General features: G+C 52.1%; 1 protein-coding gene across 1 annotated transcript in view; it reads right to left on the bottom strand.

Annotated features, from left to right (window-relative positions):
- PTPRS (protein tyrosine phosphatase receptor type S) overlaps window positions 1–25,359 on the bottom strand; it is a 100,520-nt gene that overhangs the window by 26,767 nt on the left and 48,394 nt on the right. Inside the window, exons 8-18 of the mRNA XM_068173750.1 lie at window positions 20,244–20,513; window positions 16,560–17,141; window positions 15,613–15,746; window positions 15,304–15,448; window positions 9,507–9,812; window positions 7,453–7,646; window positions 6,587–6,613; window positions 4,628–4,745; window positions 1,517–2,107; window positions 741–838; window positions 338–591 (exon numbers count right to left, since the gene is read on the bottom strand). Of these exons, the coding sequence (XP_068029851.1) occupies window positions 338–591; window positions 741–838; window positions 1,517–2,107; window positions 4,628–4,745; window positions 6,587–6,613; window positions 7,453–7,646; window positions 9,507–9,812; window positions 15,304–15,448; window positions 15,613–15,746; window positions 16,560–17,141; window positions 20,244–20,513 (2,719 nt within the window). The remainder of the gene's footprint in view (window positions 1–337; window positions 592–740; window positions 839–1,516; window positions 2,108–4,627; window positions 4,746–6,586; window positions 6,614–7,452; window positions 7,647–9,506; window positions 9,813–15,303; window positions 15,449–15,612; window positions 15,747–16,559; window positions 17,142–20,243; window positions 20,514–25,359) is intronic.

Below are 25,359 nucleotides of genomic sequence, written 5' to 3'. Positions count from 1 at the left end.
GGAATTAGCCATGGAAGAAGGGAGCGCACACACTGATGTGAGTTTGCCCAAACTGCCCCACTGGCTCAAGCCCCTTATTTTTCATTCAGCACAGTTGCTGCTCCTGGAAAGAGCTGGATTCAGTGGCAGCCCCATGTCTCCTTGTGTACTCCCTTCACACTTCTCTGGCTTTCCCTGTTAGTTGTTGAAGTGCCTCCAAAAGGCAACAGTCAGGAAGGCTGGAAATGCAGGGATCACCCTCACTGCCCCTGGGGGTTTGTGGTGGTCTCCAGCCATCAGGGCTGACCCCAAAAACACGAACTGAGCACCCCACCCCTGCAGTTAAACAGAAACCTACTGGACAGGCACAGAGCTCTTCACGTCGGGGAGAATCACCACCACATTGCCATCAGCATCAGGCTTGTGGGTCACCTCTGGCTTCTTGGACAACATGTCAGCAGCGGTCCAGGCTGCGACGTTCTGCTGCAGCCCCCCCATGCTGTTGCCCTGGTTCATCAGCACGAAGTTGTAGAAGGTGCGGGGCCTCAGGTGGGTGATGAGTTTCTTGGTGGTCCGTCCGTCCACGTCGACGTGCAGCCCGTTGTACTGGATCTGTGGGAGGGGAGGAGGTTGTTCCCTGAGCAAGGCTGGTGCTGCTCCAGCTCCTTCCTGCCCATCCCTTCGGTTTGCAGGGAACACGGAGCACCCAGCCCTGCAGAGCTGGGGCACACACGAGAAAAAAACTCCTGCACTCCACTTGCCTTGTATGGGGTAGGAGAGTTGTAATTCTCAGGGAACTCCCAGCTCAGAAGGACAGAAGTCTTTGTCACCATCTTCACCTTGAAGTTTTTGGGTAAAACTGCAGAGAAAAAAGTGAGGAGGAAGGGGAGAAAGGAGAAGAAAAGGCAGCAGAGGGAAGGAAGAGCAGGAAAGAAAAGGAAGAGAATGTCAAGTGCTGGAAGAGGGGTCTGCCAGGCTGGGTCTGGCTGCGGCTGCAGGAACTGAAGGGATTGCTCCCTCCTCCACTGTGCTGGAGTTTTGCCAAGGTCCATCTCCCAGTGCTCCCTGTCCCCATGCCTAAGCCCAGGAGGGCACGTGGCTTTGCCCCCACACTCTGGGCCTGGGTGGCTGCTGCAGGAACGAGGTGCTGCCTGGCTGAGCATGCTCAGGTGAAGAAAAACCCATCCCAGGTCACGGCTTGAGGGTTTGTTTGTTGGTTTTTTTTTTAATTTTTTGCTCTTTTCTTTTGTCTGCTTGCAAAAGCTGAAGAAAATGCTCTTCCCACCTGTACAGCGACTGGCCCCCCCCTTCAGGTGCCAGTGACAGAAGGTGTCCGGACTTAACTTAGAAGAAAGTGGTAAAAGGGACTTACCTGGCACAAGGCAGAGAGGAGCGGAGGGACTGAGTGTGACACCAGAGTGCTTTGCATTTACTCACGAGCCTGGCTGAGCCTGGCCTGACCTCTCCAGCTCTCTTGCCTCCCGGCACCAGCCCCGGATACAAGGGGAGAGAGGGAGGAGAAACCGGTGAGTCCTACCTTGGTCCAGCTGGAACGTCCGATACTGGACGGTCGGGCTGTAGGGCCCGGGGCCTTTACTGGTGTGAGCACGGATTTTAACGTCATAGGCGGTGTTGGGTTTGAGGCCGTTGAGGGTGTACGAGTTCTCTGGGGAGGGGGGCAGGTCTTTTTCCAGCAGGTTCCCGGGAGAACCGGCTTCCCGGTAGGCCACGGTGTATTTGACGATGGCTCCGTTCCTCTCGGCCAGCACGGGGGGCAGCCAGCCAAACTGCACCGACATGGACGTGACGTTGCTCGCCTCCAGGATTTGGGGGTAACCCTTGGGGATGTCTTCGGGGGTGGTGAGTTCCTGCACAGCTTCCTCCCCAAAGCCAGCCCGGCTTTTCACGGCCAGCTTGAACACGTACGTGGCGCCCTTGTGGATGCTGGGAGCGATGTACTTATCCTCCAGCGCTGAGAATTCCAAGGTGGCTAGAGGGTCCACGTCCTTGCGGCCAAACTGGAGCCGGTAGCCCAACACCTGGCCCTCCGCGTCCAGCGGGGGCTCCCATTTCACCAGGAGAGTGTTCTCCTCTGTCTGGTGCACAGACAGGATGGGCTTTCCTGGGACTAGGAGAGAAGAGAGACACCTTCAGCCATGGCTGGGGCAGGGGAGAGGAGCTGCAGAAATTCTTCAGCTGCAGCAACAGGCTCCTCAAGTCAGCAGCGATGTTCCAGCTCGGCTCCATGGAACCCAAACTGCTGCCACCCTGTACAGGTGGATGGGCCCTAAACAGTTTGGGAAATGAGGAGCACTGCCAACATGTCAGCCGTGAGCTGCTGACACATTCCTAAATTTATTCCCTTTGTTCAGGATGGAAAGATGCGCACAGCTCCTCCCCTGTCCCTGGACCACTCACCCTCCCACTGCTGGGAAGAACAGACTCAGGAGTCCTGTCTCCCAGCCTCCTGCCCCAATTGCTTCCCAGGGCAAGGAAAAAGAAACCTGGAGTCCCCAAAAGTCCCAACCTCCCCACCTCTCTCCATTACACAGCCCAACTCATGCAGAAAGAGACTGGAACAGATTGGCCCAGGCTGGGGAGTCCAGAGCAGCTGAGAGTGAAGCAATGAAGGATGGAAGGAAGTCTGGGCAGCCCCAGGTCCTGAGCAGCAGGCACAGGGCCAGCTCACACGGCTGGCAGGCAGCTCATCATCTGCTTGGGTACAGAAGGAAGCACAGGCAGAGGAACCAAAGCCCAAAATGTGTGTGAGGCAGAGGGCAGGGAGAGCTGCTGCTCGCCCTGTGCTGCTCCTCTCCTCTGGAGGAAGGGAACTCACAGTGCTGGTGCATTTTCAGTGAGCCCCTCCTCACCTGTCAGTGAGGACACACATCTGGGGGTTCTGGGGAGCTCAGCAGTGCCATGTCTCTGCCTAATGAGCCCTGGCACTGGCTGACTGCTAAGCAAGCCCACAGCTACAGTTAAATGACACGTGCAGGCCCAGAGATCCCCGAAGCCAGAGAAAGCAGAGCGTTAATTCCAGCAGCTCACGCGTCATTGACACTCAGCTCCACTATTAGAGATCTAATTTCCTTCTCTCCGCCTTGGTATTTCTCCTGGTTGGACAGGAGGAGAGAAAATGGAGTTGGGAGATGTCCCAGCCCACTCCCACAGCATGAGCCTGACCCAAGGGGTGAGGGCTGGAATGCTGGAGTGTGGCTGAGGGAGCAGGGCAGGATCTCTGGATGCTGCCCAGGGGGGATCACAGGATGCTGTGCCAGGGATCCTGAAAGGGTCACACTGGGGAACCTCTGCCTGCTGCCTCCACTGACACCTCAGTGGGGATGAGGGGCTGTCTCTGAAACAAATGCTGCATTCCTTCCAAACTGCCAAAGAATGGCAGGGACGGTGCTGGGAGAGCCAGCCTCCTCCCTTGGGAATGCCTAAGGAACACATTAAAGAGAAAAAGAATGCCATTACCTTTATGTTTCAGTTTTTATCACAAACGTTACTGTAATCAGCTGAGCTTGGAAGTATTACATCTGCACAACAAATATTGTTTGGAATAAAGGTGAGAAGAAAGTTCAGAGAGGGGGAAGTGTTTTATTTTGCAATTGGTTTGGACAGTAAAGGAGAAAATTAGATGTATTACTGTATTTAAATTCAGCCCCCAGCCCTGAATGATAAAGAAAGAAATCTCTCCTCTCAGAAGGTGTATTGACTCAACACTGCAAAGAAGGTAAGAATGTTACAGAGCCATTTGAAAGATTTTTTTTTAAATAGCTATTTCAAGTCAGGGGAAATTGAGTTTTGGGTAATAGCTGCTGTGCTGGAGAAAACATCCCTCTGTGACTGATCACCTGCACTGCAAATCCTAATGGGAAGAGATGAGGGAGGGTGACAAGGGAGAGTGACAAGGGAGCCAGGCAGAGAGAAAGGCTCCAGGAGAAGAAAACAGAAAGAGTGGAGAGCCTTGGGAAGAAGGGAAGCAGAGAAGCAGGGAGTTAGTGAGGAGAAACATGGGCAGAACTGCAGGGGAAGGAGAAGAGGGAGAGTGAAGGAAAAGGCTTTGGCTGGTATGAGCAGGCAGAGCCCAGACATGGGAGCCAGGAAAGGTCAATACTGTCACAGCTTCTCCCTCCAGCAGTCCTGAACACAGAGGATGTGCATCCAGACACGGTACCAGAAGAGAAGAGTGGGCAGGACAAGCACCACTGTCTGCATGCTGCTCTTCAGGTCTTTAAAAGTCACCACCGTGACAGCAGACCTCTCCTGTCCCCAGTGTACCTGCGTGGGCCACCTGCAAAGCTGCAGTCTCTCCAGTCAGACCAGGAAGAGTCACTTTCCTTCTGGTGCACTGGAATTTACAGCCCAAGAGATTACAAGGGACAAATTCATCCTCTCTTGTCTTTCTGGGTGTGCCTGGGCTTTCTGAAGTACTGGACAGAAAACTGTGCCATTTGGTGAGGGCTGCACGTGAGGAATGAAGGGGTTTCTGCCTTACTAAATCTAATTTTGCCTTTGGGGCAGCCTGCCTCTCACTGCAAGTCTGTCCTTTGAGAAGGGAGTGGGATGAAAGAAGGTGAGTCTGGAGAAGCTCCTTGGCTTTAGGGAATGGGTGAATCCCACAGGCTGAGGAAAAGGCTCTCACCTGCACCCTTGGTGGTGACCACTTTGGGTTTGCTGCGAGCACCATCTCCCTTCATGGTGTAGGCGGCCACGGTGATGGAATAGGCGGTCTCTGGCTGGAGCCCAGCAATGATCATTTCCTGTTTGCCAGATGCCAAAGGGAAATCATGTCAATATTCAGGCCCACACCCAAGAGCAGCTCCCTCCTCCTTGCAGGAGTCTCAGCCCTTTTCCAGCATGCAGGAACACCAAATCCAAGGGCAGGAGACACTCTAGGGCTTCTGTGAAAGTGGCGGAAAGGGAGAGCCCCGTTCCCCTGGTGAGGCACTCACAGCTCTGCAAACACAGCCTGGCTCTGCAGGGCCCTGTGCAAGGCATCCTCCTCTAGATCTGCCTCTCACACATTCCCTGTCTTCACACAAACCACTTCAGCATCCAAATGCTGTCGCTCCCTTCAAAGCTTTCCTCTCTACTGTGCGGCCTCAGAGGAGGCTCAGAGGTTTCAGGGAGATTACATTTTTTTTTACCATTAGCCCTCTCTTCTCTCCTCAAGAGATATTTTTAATGCTTTCATAATATTAAAGGGATTGCTGGAATGCAAAGTGCAAGACTACACATTCCGCTCACGCTAAAGCTCCCTGCTAAATCCCACCCCTCCTTCCCCATCCTCTATCAGCCTCCCCACACCTGGCTCCCAGGAGCTTTTGTTGAAACACTGGCCTCAAGAACGGCCCTTCCCCAGGAGGGATCCAGCCTTTCAAAGGGCTGTGTTGGAAAAGGAACACCCGTGCTAAATCAAACAGGATGACAGCACATGCAGCAGGGTTTTCCCCGAGGCCCCAGAAAGGAGGGAGATGGGAATGTTGTGCATGTTTTATGGCTTTCCCCTCTCCTCACCCCTTTGTGCATTCAATATTAAATCTCAGGGCAGCACTTGGGAAGAATTTGTTAGTCCTGAAAATAATTATTTCCCCTGATGGTGAGCTGGGAGTGGAACAGCAGAACTTTGGAACAGTGGGATTTTGATGAGTGACTTTGGAGGCTGTCAGCTGCAGGGACAGGTCTGGCTTCTGGAAATCAAGAAAACTGTTCTGCTCTCACACCTGCCACTGCATTTTAATAAGATTTTAGGAAAGGGGCTTTCCCTCCCTGAGACTCATTCTCCATCCCTCAAAGAGAGGCCACTCACTTGTGCAGGGCACTTGGCAATCCTCAGGAGACACAAACACCACCAGTTTAGTTGTGTGTTATCTCAGAACCCTGTCATTCCAAGAAGAAAATGCTTTCTCCTACTTCTTGGTAGCTGTAGGATTTTGGAAAACATTTATCATTTTAGCACAAATAGCAAATGCCAAACAGCCAAGCTGATTTTAAGGTATTTCAAAAGCAAAAGCACCAATAATTATTCAGTGCTTTGCATCAATGAGTTTCTAAGAATCTCGGCCCTTTGAGAGTACAAAGCATTTGTTCATGCCGTGATAGCTCAGGACTCATGGATTCTGTACTCCCAGTGCTTCCCAGGCTATCTTTTACAGACACAGAGGTGTTACAAAGCAGCCCATCTGAGCTCCCTGGTCTGGTGGAAGGTGTCCCTGCCCCCGGCTGGGAAAGGAACAAAATGGCCTTCAAGGTCCCTTCCAATCCAAACTACTTTAGGATTCTCATATGTTCAAAGCAGTCCCAAATTCAATATGCCATCTGCTTCCCCATGGAGGAGCAGCAGACCCATCTTTCCTTCAGAGCCAAAGGGAAAACCCTGTGGGATTGCTGCGTGCTGACAAACGACACGATCACAGAGGGGCACAGAGCAGTGACAGGGAGGGGACAATGCATGGGAACACCATAAACAGGCTCTAAAACAGGCACACTTGCACTGCCAAAAAAAAAAAAAAAAGGAAAAGGAAAATATCACACCACAACAGGAAGTAGGAGAAGGGAAGAGGCAGGACCAGCATGGGAGGATTTTTATGTTTTTACTTACGTATTCAGCAGTGTCATCTGTTTCCCACTGGGCAGAGAACAAGAGAGGTTTGGCACATGAGAATACAAGAGGGGAAAGAAGGGAAAGACAGAGACACAGCATGAGGAAGGAGTCCCTGAGCAAGCAGCCACACAAGGTCAGAAGTTACCAGGCAAGCATGAGGGAAGAAGTAGAGTGGGAGAAATTAGTAGATTCCACTGTGGCCTTGGCCTGAATTAAAAGACTTCCCAGACACAACAAGGATGAATGGATGGATGGATATTTATCTCAGTGCTGGGACAGCAGTTCATACTCTTCCACAGCAACATTATCTGGGAGCACAAACGAACTGCAGAGTGACAACCACACCTTGTCACAGGTCCCCATATGGACCTTCTGCAGGGTTACACTGCCCAGGGCAGCTGCATCACCCACCCCTCACAGCCTCGGGGGCTCGGACAGGTGAGCCTGTTGCTGCAGGCCCCCAGCTGGGTAATAATTAGCACTGACTCCATGATTGTAGGAGGCTGATCAATTGCTTTATTATTATATCATCTTATAGTATATTCTACTATACTTACACTGTATTACAGTAGCAAGAGCTCTCACTAACTAACTAACTAGAAAACCCGCGACTCTCTCCTGAGAGTCCCGACACAGTGTGGATCCAACTGGTCATTGAATCCAAACACCACCACCAGAATCCAATCAAGCAATCACCTCGGGTAAACAATCTCCAAACCACATTCCACACGGGCGCAACAACGAGCAGAGACAAGAATTCTTTTGATTCTCTTCTCTCACAGCTTCTCTCAGGGAAAAAATCCTTAGATGGAAGGGTTCCTACTCTCTGTGGCCAGAGAGCTGCTGCCACAGTGAGCCCTTACCTGGGCGTCTGCCAGCATGATGTCCTTGATGTGGGGCAGCCCCCTGGCCTCGCCGTTCTCCATGCGCACATAGTGCACCTGGTAGCCGCGGATCTGGCCGTGCTGGCGGCTCGGCACCGGCGAGCGCCAGAACACCTGGATGGCCGAGGAGTTGAGCACCTCCACCTCCACCTTCCGCGGCGGAGCGCTGGGCACTGCGGGGAGGCAAGCGAGGGGCTCCAGTCACTTGGGGTTCTGGTTGGAGCCCGTCCCTGCTCCTCTGGGATGTGCACATACTGGATCTGAGCTATGGGAGGAGGGGGAGACCTGAACGCCTGAATATCTCATCACCTGTCACCGGTCTCTCAGTTCTGTGGGGTTGTGAAGTTCTGTGGGACCTGATCTGCATGGCCTGGACACAGGGATGGTGTCACTGTTTTGTAAGAAATGACACAGAGTCATCGGAAGGCTGAGTGGCATAAAGCACACCTCTTCACTTTGGACAGCTCCTTTTATACACTGTTTTGATCCAGGAAGATTGGTCATTTAATCAATATATTTCACCTGACTGACTAATTAACAAGATGCCCATTTATAAACAATCTTATGAGAATAACAAAAAAAGATATTAGGAAAACAACACCTGCAGGTTGTTTTTAATAATAAGCTATCATTGTTTATCTCCATCTCCCTAAAGTCTTCCAGGCCAGTTCTGGGAAAACTTATCTAGTTTTCTCACTCTCTGACTGGGCTGTCACACCCACAGGATGGGGACAGCCCCATCTCATCAGCCAGCTAGCCTTCCACAGGCTCCTTTGTGCCCAGTTTGCTCAGATGGAAGGAACCATCATAGCTCCAGATCTACTTCTGAGGGCAAAAACAATTTCCAGCGAGCCAGAAAAGCCCTGGTCCTGCCTGTGGGAGGTGAGGGTGGAGAGGATCAGGGAGGGCTTGTCCTTGGAGCTCCCTCATCTCTCTGGCAGGACAGGGGGTTGGTGGCTACAACCACTGTGGAATCTCAGGACAGAAAACAAGAGATGTCTTGGATGGAATTTGGGCTGAATGTTTGGAAATCCTATTCCTACTCCTACTCATATTCCTACTCCTACTACTACTAATCACACAGGGCATGGCAACCTCATCTACCAGGAAATCACACTTTCTGAGAAAGGTACCCTATGTTACATTTGGATGTGGGCAGAGGCTCAGGGAAACAGGACCAACACTGGGGACAAACCTGTTGCTTTTTAAAACTTCTTTTTATTTGGAATAGGTGAAGAACACCTGAAAATTTTGATTTCCATATGTTATTTACTTGACCTATATTTTTTGAGGTCCTCACATTGAGGGTGCTCCTCTCCCTTCATGCACCCATTCATGCTTTTCCTTGGTTTTATTTTACTGTAGAAATACCAGGAGAATTCAAGTCTCTGAGTGGGGCCACTGAACTGGTGTCACTCAAGATTTTTGAGACTTTAACAGATTCCTCGTTTTTATGACTGACAAAAGCTCTGATTTAAGGAGGAGGCAGTAACAATGAATGCAGTAACAAGGAATGTGTGGGAAGAACTCTTTAAGATTTTAAAACATGTGCTCTCAGGCACAGGGTGGGACTCTTTGGGCTGTCCCATGCAGGACCAGGAGCCGGACTTGGCTGATCCTTGTGGGTCCCTTCCAGCTCAGGATATACAGTGACTCGAGTTCTGGCAGCAAAGGTTTCCTCAGAGCAAAGGCTTTTAGTGCCTTGGCTGCTCCTGGCTCAGTGAGAGCATCTTTTCAGGGGGAGTGGTGCAGTCAAAATTCAGAGATATTAAGAAAGCCCCCATACATCCAGGGCAGGAGAACCCTACAGACCCCAGTGCTCAGAGGGCTTGGGGTGATGGCACCAGAGGACGCCGGGTGATGGGGTGATGGCACCAGAGGATGCCACACAACTCGGACCTTGGATCCCCCTCCAGCTCTGGCCTGGCACCATTCAAGAGCCACAGAAAGAGCCTGGCTGTGTCCCCCCAGCACGGCAACAACCCCCTCCAAGGCCAGGATCCCCCCGGGAGAACCCAAAAAAGCTCACTCACCATCTTCATCCGTGCGCACGATGACCGGCGAGCTCTCCGGGCCCGGCCCCACCTCCGTGTGAGCCACCACGGTGACGCGGTACTCGGTCCACTTCTCCAGGGACTCCAGCAGGATCTGACTGGTGGTTGGGGGGATATCATTCACCTCCTTTAGCTCCGTGTCCTCCGAGTCCAGCGCTCGATAGTGGACGCTGTAGCCGGCCAGGACGCCGTTCTGGCTCTCGGCCGGAGGCGGCCGCCAACTTACCAGAATGGCGGTGGAGCGGGTGCTGACACATTTTACATCTTGAGGGGGGGCAGACGGTTCTACGAGGGGGGAAAATTCAGGAGCGGGAAAGGGAAAGAAGGGAGAGGGGAAGGGGGGAAAAAAAAACAAAAGATGGGAAAGATAAAAGAAAAAAAAAAAGGAAAATGATAACAAAAAAATCTAAAATAAAACGTACAAAAGTTTGGTTTAGGAAGATAAAATTAAAAGAGAAGAGAGCTTTTTGTTGTTGTCTTTTTTTTTTTTTTTCCGAAATGAAGAGGTTTTAAAAAAAAAAAAAAAGCCAACAGAAATTAAATGGGGCATCAAAACTGAAATGGTGTAAAGCAAAGGACTAAACCAGCAAGCGGGCCAGCCAAGAGGGGTCCTGCTGCTTCCGCTAAGCTGGCACCAGCTAAACACCCAGCTGCACCCTATAAAAGCCCTTTCCTTTGGCTCCCTGTTTTACAGCAGCCTGGCAAATCCTGCTCTGGCTGGGAAAGCACTTTCCAACCTCAGTCTCTGGGATCTTGAATTTCTTTGAAGGGATCTATGAAAATTAAGTAAGAAAAGCAAATCTTTTGCCAGGAGGCTTAAATTTAAGAGTCTGTACCTCCAGATGGAAGTGATTAGTTGTCCCCAGACTGGAGGAGGCCAAATCCCACAGTGGGAATGCCCAGGACACTGCCAAGCCATGGTGTTTAAAGAGGAGGGTTTTGAGAAAGCACTTGCAGAAGGAGGGAGGCAGTGGGTTTGGTGAGGTATTCAGGTATCCAGGGGATTTTCCAAAGCAGCAGCAGGTCTAATTGCCACTGCACTCTCTGCCTGAACTACTCCAGGGTGTTTCTGCACATCCTGGGAGAAAACCTTGGGAAGTGTGGCCCTACCCAGGCACCTTCTCAGGGTGGCAGCAGACACCTGTCCAAAGGTGACCAAGGTGGAACCTACAGCTCTCCCTTAAAGCTCCTCTGGTTTCATGCCCTGCCCTGGGCAGGAACAGCTTCCACCATCCAGGTGGCTCCTTCCTGGCCCTGAACACTTCCAGGGACTAGACCACATTTCTGCCAGTCACTAAGGACAGCTGATCAGCCTAGGGAAGCAGAATGTGATACATTCTCAAGGCAAAACAATAAATCCAGTATCACCCAACTGCAATAAAGAGCTTTTAACTCTCTGCAGGCAGGGCAGGAAACTGGGGTGAACTCACAAGCCCCCCAAGTATCACCTGCAAGAAGCAGTAGATCAGTGCTGGTCACTGCTTCTCATTCCTCTGATGCTTTTTAATCAATAGAAAGCTCTTTCAGTGAGGAATGATTGTTTTCAAACCTCTTACTCCCATTCTTGAGTCAAACCCAGATGTTTAGGCCCAGTTTGCCTTGAGGACTCTGCTAAATCCAGTCACACTTAGCCCAGTTGGCACTGGAGTGAGAGCCACACACTTCCCAGGAGCCTCCAGGAGACAGAGGGAAGTGGCTTTTCAAAAAGGGCAGAGATGATCCCTCCACTGCTGTCTGAGCACCCTGCCCAGTAGGACATTTTGGGTGTTTTCCTTCTATTTTTATGCACTATTGCTGTCTTTAACCTGGTAGAATGACCTCCTTCTCCCCAGCACTCCCAGTGAGGAGGCTGACAAGCCCTGGCCATGGCTGGCCACGCAAAACAACACAGAAGATGTCAAATGAACCAAACCAAAAAGAACAAACTGGAAAATAAAACATAAACCAAGCCAATAATTTGAAACAAAAAGAAAAAAAAAACACCAGAAAGGAAATCATAATAATAAAATAATACTGATATAAAAAGTGACTCCTTCCAGAACATTCCCAGTCTGTTTACCTACCTTCCACGCTTCAACTGCTAACTTATAAGACTTTCTTACAAGAGAACAAGAGGAACTGAGCTACGAGGCCAGACCAAGCTCCTGGTGGGTTTCTGCACATGACTGGCTTTTAAAATGCCACTCTGCTCATGATGAGTCCCCCCAAGTCCTCCCCCACCAGCAGAACCCCAGCTATTGCAGAAATGGCAATTTTGGACCCCAATCTGTTCTCTTTTGCTAAATTGTCAGCACAAAGAGCAGGACAGCACATTCCCAGCGACAGATCTCCTTCCCTCTGGCTCCCTCCATCTGCTGTGATTGCTGCACCACTCTCCAGGACAGAGGTGCACTGCTCATCCCATGTCCCAGAACCAGCTCAAGGATGGTTTCAAGGTATGGAGGGACAGACTCAGCCCTCTCCCATTGCTGCCATGGTGCCATTCCCTTCGTTTTTTTTTGTCCTCATCAGAGGCTGGGCATATTAAAATCCACCTTTCCTGCTTAGTTCCAGCCAAAGCCACCACAGCTGAGAAACCCACTGCAGAGAGGGTCTGACCTGACCTACCCTTCATCCTGCACCTCATTCTGAAAGCCCCAGGAAGCAGAGCTCAGCTCCAGCTGGCACTGGGGTCACTGTCTGCGCTGCCACGCTCGCTCACTCACCCTCTACGCTCCAGCACAGGGACCTACTGAGAGGCCCTGGGGTGAGGCCTCCTTTTGGGATGGTTTTGCACTTTCTCTGGTCAAAAAGGCAGGGTGGGAGGTGGGTGATGGGGGAGAGGGCCCAGGTCCTGCCCGGCCCCCTCCCCGTCACCCCTGGACTGCAGCAGCGGAGGAGAACAGCCAGGGGTGCTGGCTGGCCACGCTGGACACGCCTCTGGGAGCTCATGGCACTGTTTCCTTCACAATCCAGCCCAACCTGTGTGACCCTGGGGACGCTGGGGACAGCGCCAGGAGCCGGGAGCCGCGGCAGGAGCCCAGTGCCACCAACCCCACCGGGGCTGCGAGCTCAGCTCTGCAACCAGCCCTTCCCTGGGTGGGGAGCCGGGCACAGGCAGGAGCCCCCAGCCAGGAGAGCTCTGCCTTGGCCTGCTGGCTGGTTCCACCAGCGTTTTGGGACCCCTCCCCACCCTCCCAGGGCTCCAGGACATCCGGGAGTGTCTGCAGAGCCACCAGCGGTGAGCCTGCAGCCACAGGGTGGACTGTATTTGTGAATCTGCTTGAGACCAGCCAGTACTCACCTGAGCTGCACCTTTTACATGCTTTAAAGTTGACTGTCCAAGCCACAAGAATGACCCTTACTGACCTTGCACAATATCATGTTTTTTAACCCTTTAGGTACCATAGACTTTGGGTATTTCATTCACTTCATGTACTGTGAGGAGGGGGACAGGAGGGAGAGCGGAGCTGCGTGGGGGGAAATCCTTCCTTGGGCAGGAACAGAGGGTGAGAAAGCCCCATTGTTCCTCTACACCTGCACATGCAGCCTCACAGCACCCACCCTGCCACCCCTGCCTGCTGACCATGCTTTGCCCTCTGGAATTTCCGAGTGGGAGAGTTGCCAGGGAGCCTGGGAAGGTCACGGCTAACCAGAAAGGGCAAACCAGCTTCTCCCAGCCATGAGAGTCTGTCAGTTTTACAAGCTATGTCTCTGGTACTTGAAGAGTTAAAACCCAGCTACTTCAAGAAGAAAAAGATACTTTACCTTTAGTTTAATGGATTTTACTTTGGTTATGATGCTCAGGAGGAGCCACCCTGGCAGGGAGGTGCAGGGAGGGGCTGCCACATGCGGGTGGGTGCTGGGAGGGGACAGCAGGAGCAGCGGGAGGAGCAGGGAGAGGCTTTGTCATTCCAGAGACAAGATGCCATCGTGGCGTGACATCGCCCAGCGAGGGACAGGGACAGCAGGGAGCTGGCTCATCGGGTGCAGGGCATGCAGGCAGGCAAGCAGAGAGCAGAAGAGAGAAGAAAGAAGAGGCATGGAGCAGGCCAAGGAGGAGCTGAACGGAAAAGGAGCTGAGGAGGGAAGACACAAAAGCCTGTCCCGAGCCAGAAGGTCTGTGAGCCGAAGGATGTCACCCGGACCAGGGAGAATTGACTCGTTCCTCCAACAGCCAGCCAGGAAAAAATGTTTCACCGTGTTACAGGACACTGACAGCTCCCAGCTGATGTTCTTAAGAGCATTAAGTTAATGAGACTCTCCCTATGAAAGCTGAGCTACAGAGAGAGAAACCCATCCATGTTCTGGGCAGATGCCAAGTTAGAAAAAGCCCCAAAGCCTTCCCTTTTCCCAGATCCCCTTTTCCTCAAATTTTCTCTAAGGCCTACTGCCACCAGCTCCCACACCCCTCTTCCAGCTTGTTTTATTGAACCAGAAAAGCACAAATCCCAGACCATCTTTGCCTCCCATCCCCACAGGTCTCAAGGAGAGAAACCCCTTGGAAAACAGAAGCAGAGTGTAAGTTTAACACTTGTTTTTCACGTGCTTTCAGTTCATTTCCCCCACCCCACAGAGATGCTCCATCTGACAGTACCACACTGGGATCAGAACCAGCAGATGTGCAGCAGAGTCAGGAAAGGATTTTCCTATGAAACGTAGAGAGAGTATGGAGAAAAAGAAAAGAAAGAAAAAAGGGGAAAAACATTTGAAGGAAAGAAAAACCAAAAAATCTTTGAATGGAGTGGAGGCCTGAGAAAGCCCCAGTAAGGAATTGTGTCTATGCAGAAACAGACTCCCCTTTCTTCCCACTCCTCAGGGGACAGAAAGAGAAGGAGACAGGGAAAGGGAGAGACAGCAGGATGTGACAATTAAAAAGCCCAGCCGAGAGCCTGCTGCTCCCCCTTGTTAGGGACTCTGAGGGATGGGAGCAGGGCTCTCCCTCCTCACACTGGTGACCAGAGCCACTTCTGAGTTAGTTCTGCTCCCGGCTACTCCAAACTGCAGCGGAGTGATTTAGTAGAGATGAGAGGAGACAGAAAACACAAAGAACAGCTGCCACAGCCACTCATGCAGTGAAAAAACACCTCATTTAAAAGCAAAGATCTGTGAAAAGCCCAGGTTGAAATATTGCCATCCAGGGTTATTGTCCCCAGGGCAACAGCGAAGGGAGACAATCCATTAAACTAAAACCAGCACGTTTTGAGTTGCATACACTCCATCCTGGTGTCATCAATATCCCCCTCCTGGCCTCCACAGGGCTCCTCTCTCCTGCTCTGCTGGAGCCCAAGCGGGACCATTCCCAGAGCTCCAGGCCTTCCTCCCCTTGGCTGTGGAGGTGCTCATGGAAAAGAGCATGGGGACTGCTTGCCCCAAAGGCTGGGGAAGGTCGGGCCAGTGAACAATCACCTTCCCTTCTCCTCTCCCTCCCGCTTCCCCACCGTCTCCCTGCTCCACTGCTTGTGTCCCTTCCTGACAGCGGCTGGGCCTGTGTGGGACGGGCTGTGGCTGCCATCCCCTGAGCATGCTCAGCACCACGGCCAGCGTGGCCACCACCGAGCCCTCACTGCTGCCACCCCGAGTGGACGGTGCTGCCCGGCCCCCCAGACCCCAGCTCTGCTCCTGGCTCACGTCTCAACTAGCTGGACCGGTGAAGGGAGAGGGGAGCAGGTCCCAAAGGTGTCCCCCCCTCCCCGGAGCGAAACGCCAACCCCCAGCTCCGTACCCCTGTGCCCACCATCTCTGGCTCCCTGACCGTGGTCCCCTCAGAGAAGGGTGGGAAAGGAGAGACACCTACTAGACTGCAAGGTGCGCTCTCGGACCTCCGGGGTGAAGGCCCCCAGCCCCAGGGCCGAGCGGGCGGCCAGCCGGAAGACATACTCAGTGTTGGGCTTCAGGCCTTCCACCGTGAACGAGGTCGTGGGCTCGAAGTTCTTCAGCACCTGGGATGGGCAAGGGCGGGGAAGAAAAAAATAAACCCAAACAACAGGCAGCAGAGGTGAGGCCTGCCCAGAGACACCTGCCCTGCTCCCCTCGCTCCGACACCGCAGGGAACGGCGGGGCCGGGGAGCTCCTCAGCCCCAACCCTGCTCCAGTCTGGACTCACCTCCTTGCTGTGGTCTCCCTCCTTGTAGAGGAGCTCGTACTTCACTATGATCTCCTGGCGTGGGGGGCTCCACGACAGCACAATGCTCGTCTCGGTCTTGGCTTCTGCTCGGAAGTTCATCGGCTGCCCGGGAACTGGCACGGAGAGGGAGCCGACGGGGCAGAGGAGGCAAGATGAGAAACAGGAGAAACCACATTAACTTGGCTAATTAGGAGGCTCTTGCCCTGTTTTCTTCAAAGCCTGTGTGGGAAGAGCACGTCAGCAGCAAAATGCCACACTGCAGCGTGGGCAGGTCCTGCCTCTAAAGCTGTGGAGTTACATCCCACTGCAGAACTCCAGCCTGTCCAGAGTTGCTGGAGATGGAAGAATCCCAGTGGATCATATTCCTCTTTCTCAGCAGTGCAGAATACAACCCTTCCCATCAATCCCAGTATTACAAGATTCTGGAAGTAGGAAGCCCATGAGCAGCCCATTGAGGACACAGGGTTTCCTCCCATACCCCAGGCCAAAAATGTGCTGGGTGACAGCCTGTGAGAAAACACTTGTGTTTGCAGCTCAACACATAAGGCTCATTCCCCACTCATCTCTGACAAAGTAGTTCCTGGGTACTTTAGGGAGAGTTAACGTGTCCACCACTACCTGGGCAGTTTTACATCTGTTAAAGACATTTAGAATCATGGAATGGTTTGGGTTGGAAGAGACCATAAAGCTCATCCAGTTCCATGGGCAGGGACACCTTCCACTATCCCAGGTTGCTCCAAGCCCTGCCCAACCTGGCCTTGGACACTTCCAGGGATCCAGGTGCAGCCACAGCTGCTCTGGGCACCCTGTGCCAGGGCCTCCCCACTCTCCAAGTAAACAATTCCTTCCCAACATCGCATCTAAACCTCCAAATCTAACCAGCAGCTCTCCTTCCCACAGCCCAGGCCAGCGACACAGGTGCTCACCTCCTTGCTGTGTCTTAACCTGGATGGGGTCGGACAGGGGCCCGTCCCCCACGGAGGTGAAGGCCAGCACTCGCACGGTGTAGGTCTCATCCTCGAGGAGGCTGCCCACGGTGGTCAGCAGGCTGTCATCCACGTTGTGCTTCTGCCAGTTGCTGACGGGCTGGTCGGGCTCCATGGTGTAGTAGACTCGGTACCCTCGGATCTGCCCGTTGGGCTCCACCGGTTCCTCCCACTGGATGATCATGGTGGTGCTGCTCAGCATCCGGCCCTGCACGTTGCGGGGGGCACTGGCAGGAGCTTGCTCCCCAGTGCGGGTGACCACCGACTCACTGGGAGGCCCCTGCCCGATGCTGTTGACTGCGGAGACCCAGATCTCGTACTCGGAGTTGGGGCTGAGCCCCCCGATGCTGTAGCGCGTGGTGGTGATGTCCTCCTTGATCTGGTATGGTCCATCCTGGCTCTTTGACTTGTACTCAATGACATAGTAGGACACGGGGTCTGGATTTCCAGAGTCCCAGGTGATGGTGATACTCGTTGCTGTTGTCTCTGTCACCACTGGCGTCCCAGGAGCCTTGGGAAGTGCTGAGAATCAGGAAGAACAGGCATTTAAAAAAACCCACAGATGCTGAAATGACACCTAATTGGTCTGGTTAGGGCTGCAGGAGGCAGAGGCACAGCACCAATCCTGGCAGCTCAGGAAAGTGCTGCTGGAATATGAGGAACCTAGTTATCCACTCTATTATCCTCCTTAAACTGCTCCATCAAAGGCAAAGTGTTCAGCTAAACATCTGGAATCATTAGCACAGGCTTCAGCTGCACATCCGCCCTCCCGGGGCAGGGAGGGAGAGCAGCTCCTTCCCAACACGTGCTCACAGCTCTGCTGAGCCTTCACGAGCAAGGAATGGCACAGGGCAGGCTCTGCTCTCCAGAACAAAGCTCCAGAAATGTTTGGAGGGCTTCCCCTCAAGCCACAAACTGTGTTAATCCCCATCTTCCCTCTCCCTCAGCCAGGGAGTCCCCCATGAGCCTGCTGGGGACTGCAAGCTGCTCAACACTTTAACTGCACCTGATACATGTTCTCACTTCACCTGTTCTCAAGCTTCGTGTGCTGTCCTCACTGCACACTTCAGACCCTTTTCAACCTTCCTTTTCAACTTCTTATCATGGAATCCCAGAATGTTTGGGGTTGAAAGGGGCGTTAAAGCCCATCCAGTGGAACCCCTGCCATGGGCAGGGACACCTTCCACTGGCCCAAGTGGCTCCAAGCCCTGTCCAACCTGGCCTTGAAGCCTAAATTCTCTAGACCTGATCACAGTGAAGCTTGAACTTCTCCTTTCACCTTCTGCCCAGGAGAGATGCAGGTGCTCACACACAGGAACAGTGCAGGGAACATGATCCAAACTAAATTACAAGAGACAGGGGCTACCAGCAGAGTGAGATTCCCCATGTGAGGAGATGGGATAGCTGGAAGCAGAAGCAATCTGCCCTACACTGCAGCTTTTTAGATTAAGAGGGTGAGACAGGGTAAAAGGGAAGGAGGGAAGGGAAGGAGGGAAGGAAGGAGGGAAGGAAGGAGGGAAGGAAGGAGGGAAGGAAGGAAGGAAGGAAGGAAGGAAGGAGGGAAGGAAGGAAGGAGGGAAGGAAGGAAGGAAGGAAGGAAGGAAGGAAGGAAGGAAGGAAGGAAGGAAGGAAGGAAGGAAGGAAGGAAGGAAGGAAGGAAGGAAGGAAGGAAGGAAGGAAGGAAGGAAGGAAGGAAGGAAGGAAGGAAGGAAGGAAGGAAGGAAGGAAGGAAGGAAGGAAGGAAGGAAGGAAGGAAGGAAGGAAGGAAGGAAGGAAGGAAGGAAGGAAGGAAGGAAGGAAGGAAGGAAGGAAGGAAGGAAGGAAGGAAGGAAGGAAGGAAGGAAGGAAGGAAGGAAGGAAGGAAGGAAGGAAATACTCAGGAAAATAAAGAGGACCTGGCACGAGAGCCCCACTGCTTGTGCAGAAGCTCAGAACGGGTGTCACGCCAAGATTCTCTAGTCCCTACTCACTTCTCCTGTCAGAACTTCCTCAGACAGATCACTGATACAAAAGGATTGTTTTTTCTTATCCCTCCCTTTCTCCCAAGTGTTTCTCCTCTCCCCCACCCATGGATCTTTTCCCACCCCACCTCTCCCAGGTCCCTCATGGGCAACACCAGCACTTGGAGCAGACACCAGCTCACACAGAGCTCTACACTCACCCAACCTCAGGGGTTCCTGCTTGGGTTTAATACTCCCCTGCTGAGGACAGAATAGATTGAAGATGGCACCCGTGCTCCTCTTGGGAATCACTAGCTGGAAGCTGGGCTTATTCCCCATCTTGCTGAGGCAACAATGGCCACTAAGATGCTGGAACTAAGCTCTACTGCAAGGGTGCACATGCCAGAGATCCTCAGGGCCTTGGCTGAATCTCAGGCCTTGGAACAGGATGGCATGCAGGCTCCAAGCCATCCAAGGCTCCTTGCACAGTGCCCAGCCAGCCTCATATGTCAGGACAGACACAGCATGCAGGGATTTGAGCCACAGTTTTCTTCATAACAATGAGTTCAGGTGTCCTAAAGCGAGGGAAGATCTCCAGCCACCAGCTTGCTTGCCCTCCACTGTGGGTTTCCCTTTGTGTGGGATCCCCAAGGACATGCAGAGATCCCAGCACGGGGCACTCATGGTGAACAGGTCTGTCCTGCTGCTTGTGCTCACAGAGCTCCACGTGTACACACAGGTAAGGACAGGGACTGACACTCCTGCAGCCAGGTGCTCACGATACAGCCACAGTGTCCCTGGCCATGCACACACTTCCCACTCCTGCAGGAGCACCTGGACATGCAGAACTGTGTCCCTGTGCATGGACACACATCCCAGTCATGCAGGAGAACCAGGACACGTAGAACTGTCCCAATCCATGCACACACATCCCACTTGTGCAGGAGCACCAGGACATGCAGGACTGTGTCCTTATCCATGAACACACATCCCACTCGTGCAGGGGCACCAGGACATGCAGAACTGTCCCTGTCCATGCACACACACATCCCATTCATGCAGGACACCTGGACATGCAGGACTGTCCCTGTCCATGCACACACATCCCACTCGTGCAGGGGCACCAGGACATGCAGAACTGTGTCTGTATCCATGGACACACATCCCACTCATGCAGGACATCTGGACATGCAGAACTGTGTCCCTATGCATGGACACACCCATCCCATTTGTGCAGGAGCACCAGGACATGCAGAACTGTGTCCCTATGCATGGACACACCCATCCCATTTGTGCAGGAGCACCAGGACATGCAGAACTGTGTCCCTATGCATGGACACACCCATCCCATTTGTGCAGGAGCACCAGGACATGCAGGACTGTCCCTATCCATGACACACATCCCATTTGTGCAGGACACCTGGACATGCAGGACCGTGTCCCCTGTGGCAGGTCAGGCAGTCACAGGCTCTCCCCGTGCAGACACACGATGACACAGGCACAAACCATGGGACATTCCCACTCTGCTACACGTCCCACCATCGCTCCCATGCACGAGCAGGACACGTGCCCAGGCATCCCCTGCACTCATGCTCGGACACTCAGCTCTGGCCGTGCCCGCACACCTGCCTGGCACGTGCCCACTCCCACACGTGCACTCAGGACCCCGCTCCCACTCCCTTACATTTCACCGTGATCTGGGCAACGGCTTCTATGACTCCCAGGCTGGACATGGCCACGCAGGTGTAGTTGGCAGAGTCCTTGACATCCGTGAGCTCCAGGACGTTCCTGCCCACGGGCATGTCATCCTCGGGCGTCAGGTCCTCTGCTCCCTGCATCCACTTCACGTAGGGCATGGGAGACCCCACGGCCACGCAGGTGATGTTGACGTTGCCCCCGGGCATGATTTCATGGCTGACAGGGAGGATGGAGAAGCGAGGGGCCACACGGCGAACTGTGGACGAGACGCACAGAGGTAACAAAAAAACAAAACGGAAAACCAAAGCAAAACAAACGAACGAACAGAAAACAAAGAGGGAAAAGAAAAAGAAAAAAATAAGAAAAAAAAAAAAGGAAAGGAAAGAAAAAGAAAGGAGAAAAAGAAAAAGAGTAAAAGATAATTTAAATATAGATGGGGTTTGTCATAGTTTGTTTTCTTCCTTCATTAAAAACGAAACAAAAAAACAAAGAAATTAAAAAATCAAAAACCAAAAACCAAAAAAATGAACTCCAAATAAATTCGTACTTCACAAACAATATATAGAATATAGACATAAAAGCGATATTTCATAGCAACAGGGTTCCATTGATCAAGATTAGACCCATCACAGCACAGATAAATACACAAAAATTTATTAGCAATTTCTCATCTTTACTGGCAAGAGCTGGCATGGCGAGAGCCCAAACTTCTCCTCCGCGGCCGCTGGGGCCCCCAGCTCCCCGCTCCACACTCCGGGAACCTGCTCCTCCCTCTCCCAGTGGGGTCTGAGTCCCGGGTCCCCTTCTCCCGAGGAGGAGAGAAGGTCTCCTCCATCCACCACCACCCGGCGTGGTCCAGGTGCCCCCTCCAGAGAGGGGCCCTCTCCCACCCGGGGCTGCTGCAGACATGGGGTGGGGGCCCAGGAGAAGGTTGGGATGGAGATGGAAACTTCTCAATGTTTTGCCTTGTTGGACCCAGAGAATTCAACAAAGAGAGAAGTATCACATCCCCCAAATGCCAGACGCTCCACTTGAGAAGTGAAAAGCAAAAGGATAAACGAGGGAGGAGAGGGAGTCCCCGGAGTGGGACAGAATTTGGTCGGTGTCTGCGTGTGAGAAGCGTCCAGGGGAACACAGCCCCCCTGGAGCGAGAGAGAGTGTGGAAAAGATGAGAAACTCTAATGAAATTTTTGTGGTTTTCGGGTATAGAAACCCTAACGAAGCCTCTTTAAGATCTGACACGGTTCCATCGATAGATGCAGCTCTCAGAGTCACAAACATCATGCAAAATAGGTAAAAAAGAGAGAGAGAGAAAGAGAGAAAGAGAGAGGAAAATGCAGAGAAATATAATTTCTGGGCAGCAGCAAATGCCCACATGGATACTGGATAGGAAGTGAGCGACAGAGAAAGGAAGGAAGACCAGGAGAAGGAGAACAAGAAGGGAAGGGAGAAAGAAGAGAGAGAGAGAGAGGGAGGGGAGGGGGAAACCCACTTTAATGCTGCATACTTTTTCTAGCTGATGTGACTCAATGTGGTGGCTCACATTGTCACATCTCAGCCCTGGCGGAATAATAAATAGAATAGAATTAATAAGAAAAACAAGGTAATGAAACTTTTAACGTTGAGAAAACAGTGACATGTTCTGTGCATCTCCTTAGCAGAGAGGTGGATGCAGCTTCCAGACCTTACACAGGAAGAACATGGACGCAAAGGGGAGGCTGTGGTTTCCTTGGCTCCATTTTCTGAGCTGCCTGGGCTGGCTGGAGGGATGCTGGGTGCCCTTCCTTAGCGGGGGAAAGCAGGGGAACGGACAAAGGAGAACGTGTGTGGATCAGAGTGGGCCTAGGGAGGGGGCTGAGGGCAGGGTCCCCTCCCACAAGAAAGACAAAAGGATACAGGACTTGGGGAAAATGCAGGAACTGCAGCAGCTGGAGGCTAGCAGGGGTGCAAGATTCTTCTAGCTCCAGGGACAGCCATGCAGGAACTGCCACAGGCAGGGTGGGTGAGGGGCAGGAGGGTCTGGAGTGCTGGAAGGCTGAGAACTCCCTGTTCCTGCTGTCTGTTCCCAGGTAACCTCTGCACAACCTCTCCAAAGCTTGGTGGCTTTGCCTCATGCCAAAGCAAAGCAAAGGACAGGAGGGCTGAGCCTGCCATTGTCCCTCCCAGTGCCTTCAGATGTCCCCTGGAACTGTCTTGGTGCTTGCTAGTATTTATCTTCCAGCTTTGTGGATCTTTTCCAAGGGGAAAGGCACTGCCAGGAGAGGTAGAGGTTTGCTGTTTAGTGGGGCTTTGGCAAACAAAAGCCAACTGCAGCCCCTGCAAGGTGACAAGGGACATTGTCACAACAAGGTCTGCTCTCCCCATCGGGCTGTCAGACCCTTTTCTGTGAGAACCAGTAGCCAGGAACCAGCACTGGGAGGCAAGGAAGAGAAGACTTCCAGATTGGTGGCATTGGGAGCTCAGAGGTGGCAAAGGGGAATTCCTGCATGCACAGATTTGCAGAGACAACGGGGGCACGCCCTCAGCTGGGAGAAGGATGGGGATGTGGAGGGAGGGGCTGCAAGCTCACCTGGCCACTGACACTAGAAGATGATTTTCTACCTGCAGAAAGGTGTAGGGGGATACCATGGTGTTTTTTCCATCTCAGGCACCAGCACTGGCTCAAAGGATCAGGAACCTGCTCCTTGCTCCCTCCTGCCACTAGGGAGAACACTCATCCCTAGCCATGAGGGTGCACCCCTGTTTCCTACTCCATCCTGCTTCCCACTGCTTCCAGAAGTACCACACTTCAGAAAATGGAGCCAGGTGGAAACCACACCTGTCACAGTCTGAGACAAGATGGAGAGAACTCGGAAAGAAACAAGTGGGGTCAACATGCAGACAGATCTGGGGTGGGGATGGCTCTTCTGAGGGGGGGCTGGTATGTGACCTTCCAGAGAGGGGAGGCAAGGTGGGAAAGGTGAGGAGGAATGGGGAGACACATCCGGACAAGATCCGGTCAGCAAACAGCATCAACAGCAACAAACAACGGCAGGTGGGATGCAAACACTGAGTTGTCATGGGAACAGAACAAGACAATTAATCCAAACCGAAGCTAATCGCAAAGAAATGAAACCCAACTGAAAAGGAAAGGGAAAAAAAAAAAAAAACAAAGAAAAGAAAAAGAAAGAACAAACCAGAATTTAATAACTGAAAAGCATCATCTGATGTAGGGCGGAGTGCTGAGAATCGGAGTCTGAAGGGAACCGACTGTTCCTGGCTGTGGCTTGGGGCAGGGCAGGAGAAATCCACTCACAAAACACAAGCTCAGGGGCTGCGCAGAGCACGTTCCCAGAAAGCTGCAGAGCAGCCCTGCCCTCCTCCTGACAGCTCCCAGCCCTGGGGTCGCAGGGATCCTTACTTTGGGCTGGTTTAGTGGTGTTTGTCACCCTCCAAGGGAAGCACCCAGCACCTCTGGATGCCAGCCCTCAGCACCACCCGTTCCACAAGGAGGGAGAATTTGGAATAGGGCTGATATGAGCCCAAAACAGGCAGCAGCACTTCCTTGGTGCATCCTGGTTTAAAAAAAACTAGATTCTCCTGTGTGCACAGATATACCAACATCCACACACTGATCTAGGATGGGAAAAGAACTCCAATTAAATGTTGGGGACCTCAGAGAGTCCCCTAGATACAGCCCTGTGATGGCTTAGGGCTGTGACAACCACAACAGGCACAGGGTTCATCTCTGGCTACCCAGAGCCATCAGGCCGCTGCTTATTTTAATTGCTGTAACATTTGCATTTGGCTGGAGACAGGGAATTTGTCAAGCTGAGAATCTCTGGGTCAGCCTTTAGGTCAAGGCCCAGGAGGAGGAGAGTCGTGGTGGAAAGGAAGCTGGAAATGGAATCAAGACCAATTTCAGCTCTGGGTCCAGCTCCACAGCAGCTGAAGGTGAGGAATTTCACAAGAAAAAAATTGGGTGAAAAGATCCCTTCCATTTTGCTATCCAACACTTTCAAAGGATTGGGAAGAACAGAACTGCCCTCTTCTCTGGAAAGGAAACATTGGGATGGGGCAGTCAGGCCTCTGCTTATAGACACTTGTCTAATAATACTTTCCCCAGTTTCTGGTGCAAGAAGGACCTTCCCTGAGTTCCAGGGGTGTTTGGTTTCCAGGACAGCTTTGCCAGACCCCGCATGCGTACACAGATGTGCATGCTCCATGTGCAACAGCTCCCGACAGACACACACAAGCAGGCACACACAAACAGACATTGTCCACGGCCAAAAAACTCTCAGGAGCCTTTTTTCAAACAAGGATACAGCTTGTTATGGATAGAACCAGATTCCAGGACTAGAGCTGGATGTTTGGGATGCAATTAAATTATTTCAATGCAGAGAAGCCATTTCAGAGGCACAGGAAAATTTCTTAAGTGCAGTTAGTTATGAGTCTGTTTAATCATTGGATAAGCATTTCACACTGCAAATCTGCACCCCAAATTGTGCTTTTTTTTAGAAACAGAACAGATCCATAACCTTTCACACCCTTGGGAAGCCAATTGGTTTTGTTGCTGCTCACGGAGGCAGAGGTTGACCCAGTTTGTGTTCTGTGAGTGGCATTTTTGGCTTTTTTGGACCCAATCAGCACGGCTCAGGTTCCCCACCACCACTTGGGGTCCACAAGGTGAGAGGTGTTTTTGCAAGATTTACAGACCTGATTGGAAGAGACACTGGGAGATCCGGGGTTGACTTTTGCAACACCAGAATCCATCCTTAAAATGTGTTTCCATGATGCTGCTAATGAGAGAAACCTGAGGACCAACCAGTTTGTGCTGAGGAACACCACCAGCTGCTCTTTTAAAGCCCCTTCCAGATTCCCTCAGAGAGAAAAAATGTTGGAGGAGGAGCGAGGTGGGTAAAAAGAGAATGTCCTGGACAAGAACCTGTCACTTCAAACCCCGATTCACATTAAACCAACTCAAAGAGAAATGCATCTTATACCTTAAAGAAGAAATTAATCGTAAAAAAGGAAACAAAAGAAAGTGAAGTGACTGGTTGAAAGCACCAAACAAAACCAAATGGTATTAAACATTTTGACACTCAGCAAGCTGCTGCTCCAAA

This window comes from Anomalospiza imberbis, chromosome 27 (assembly GCF_031753505.1).
Source record: "Anomalospiza imberbis isolate Cuckoo-Finch-1a 21T00152 chromosome 27, ASM3175350v1, whole genome shotgun sequence".
Lineage (NCBI taxonomy): Eukaryota > Metazoa > Chordata > Aves > Passeriformes > Viduidae > Anomalospiza > Anomalospiza imberbis.
The sequence above is the reverse complement of the archived record's forward strand: the minus strand, read 5'-3'. Positions and strand labels throughout refer to the sequence as shown.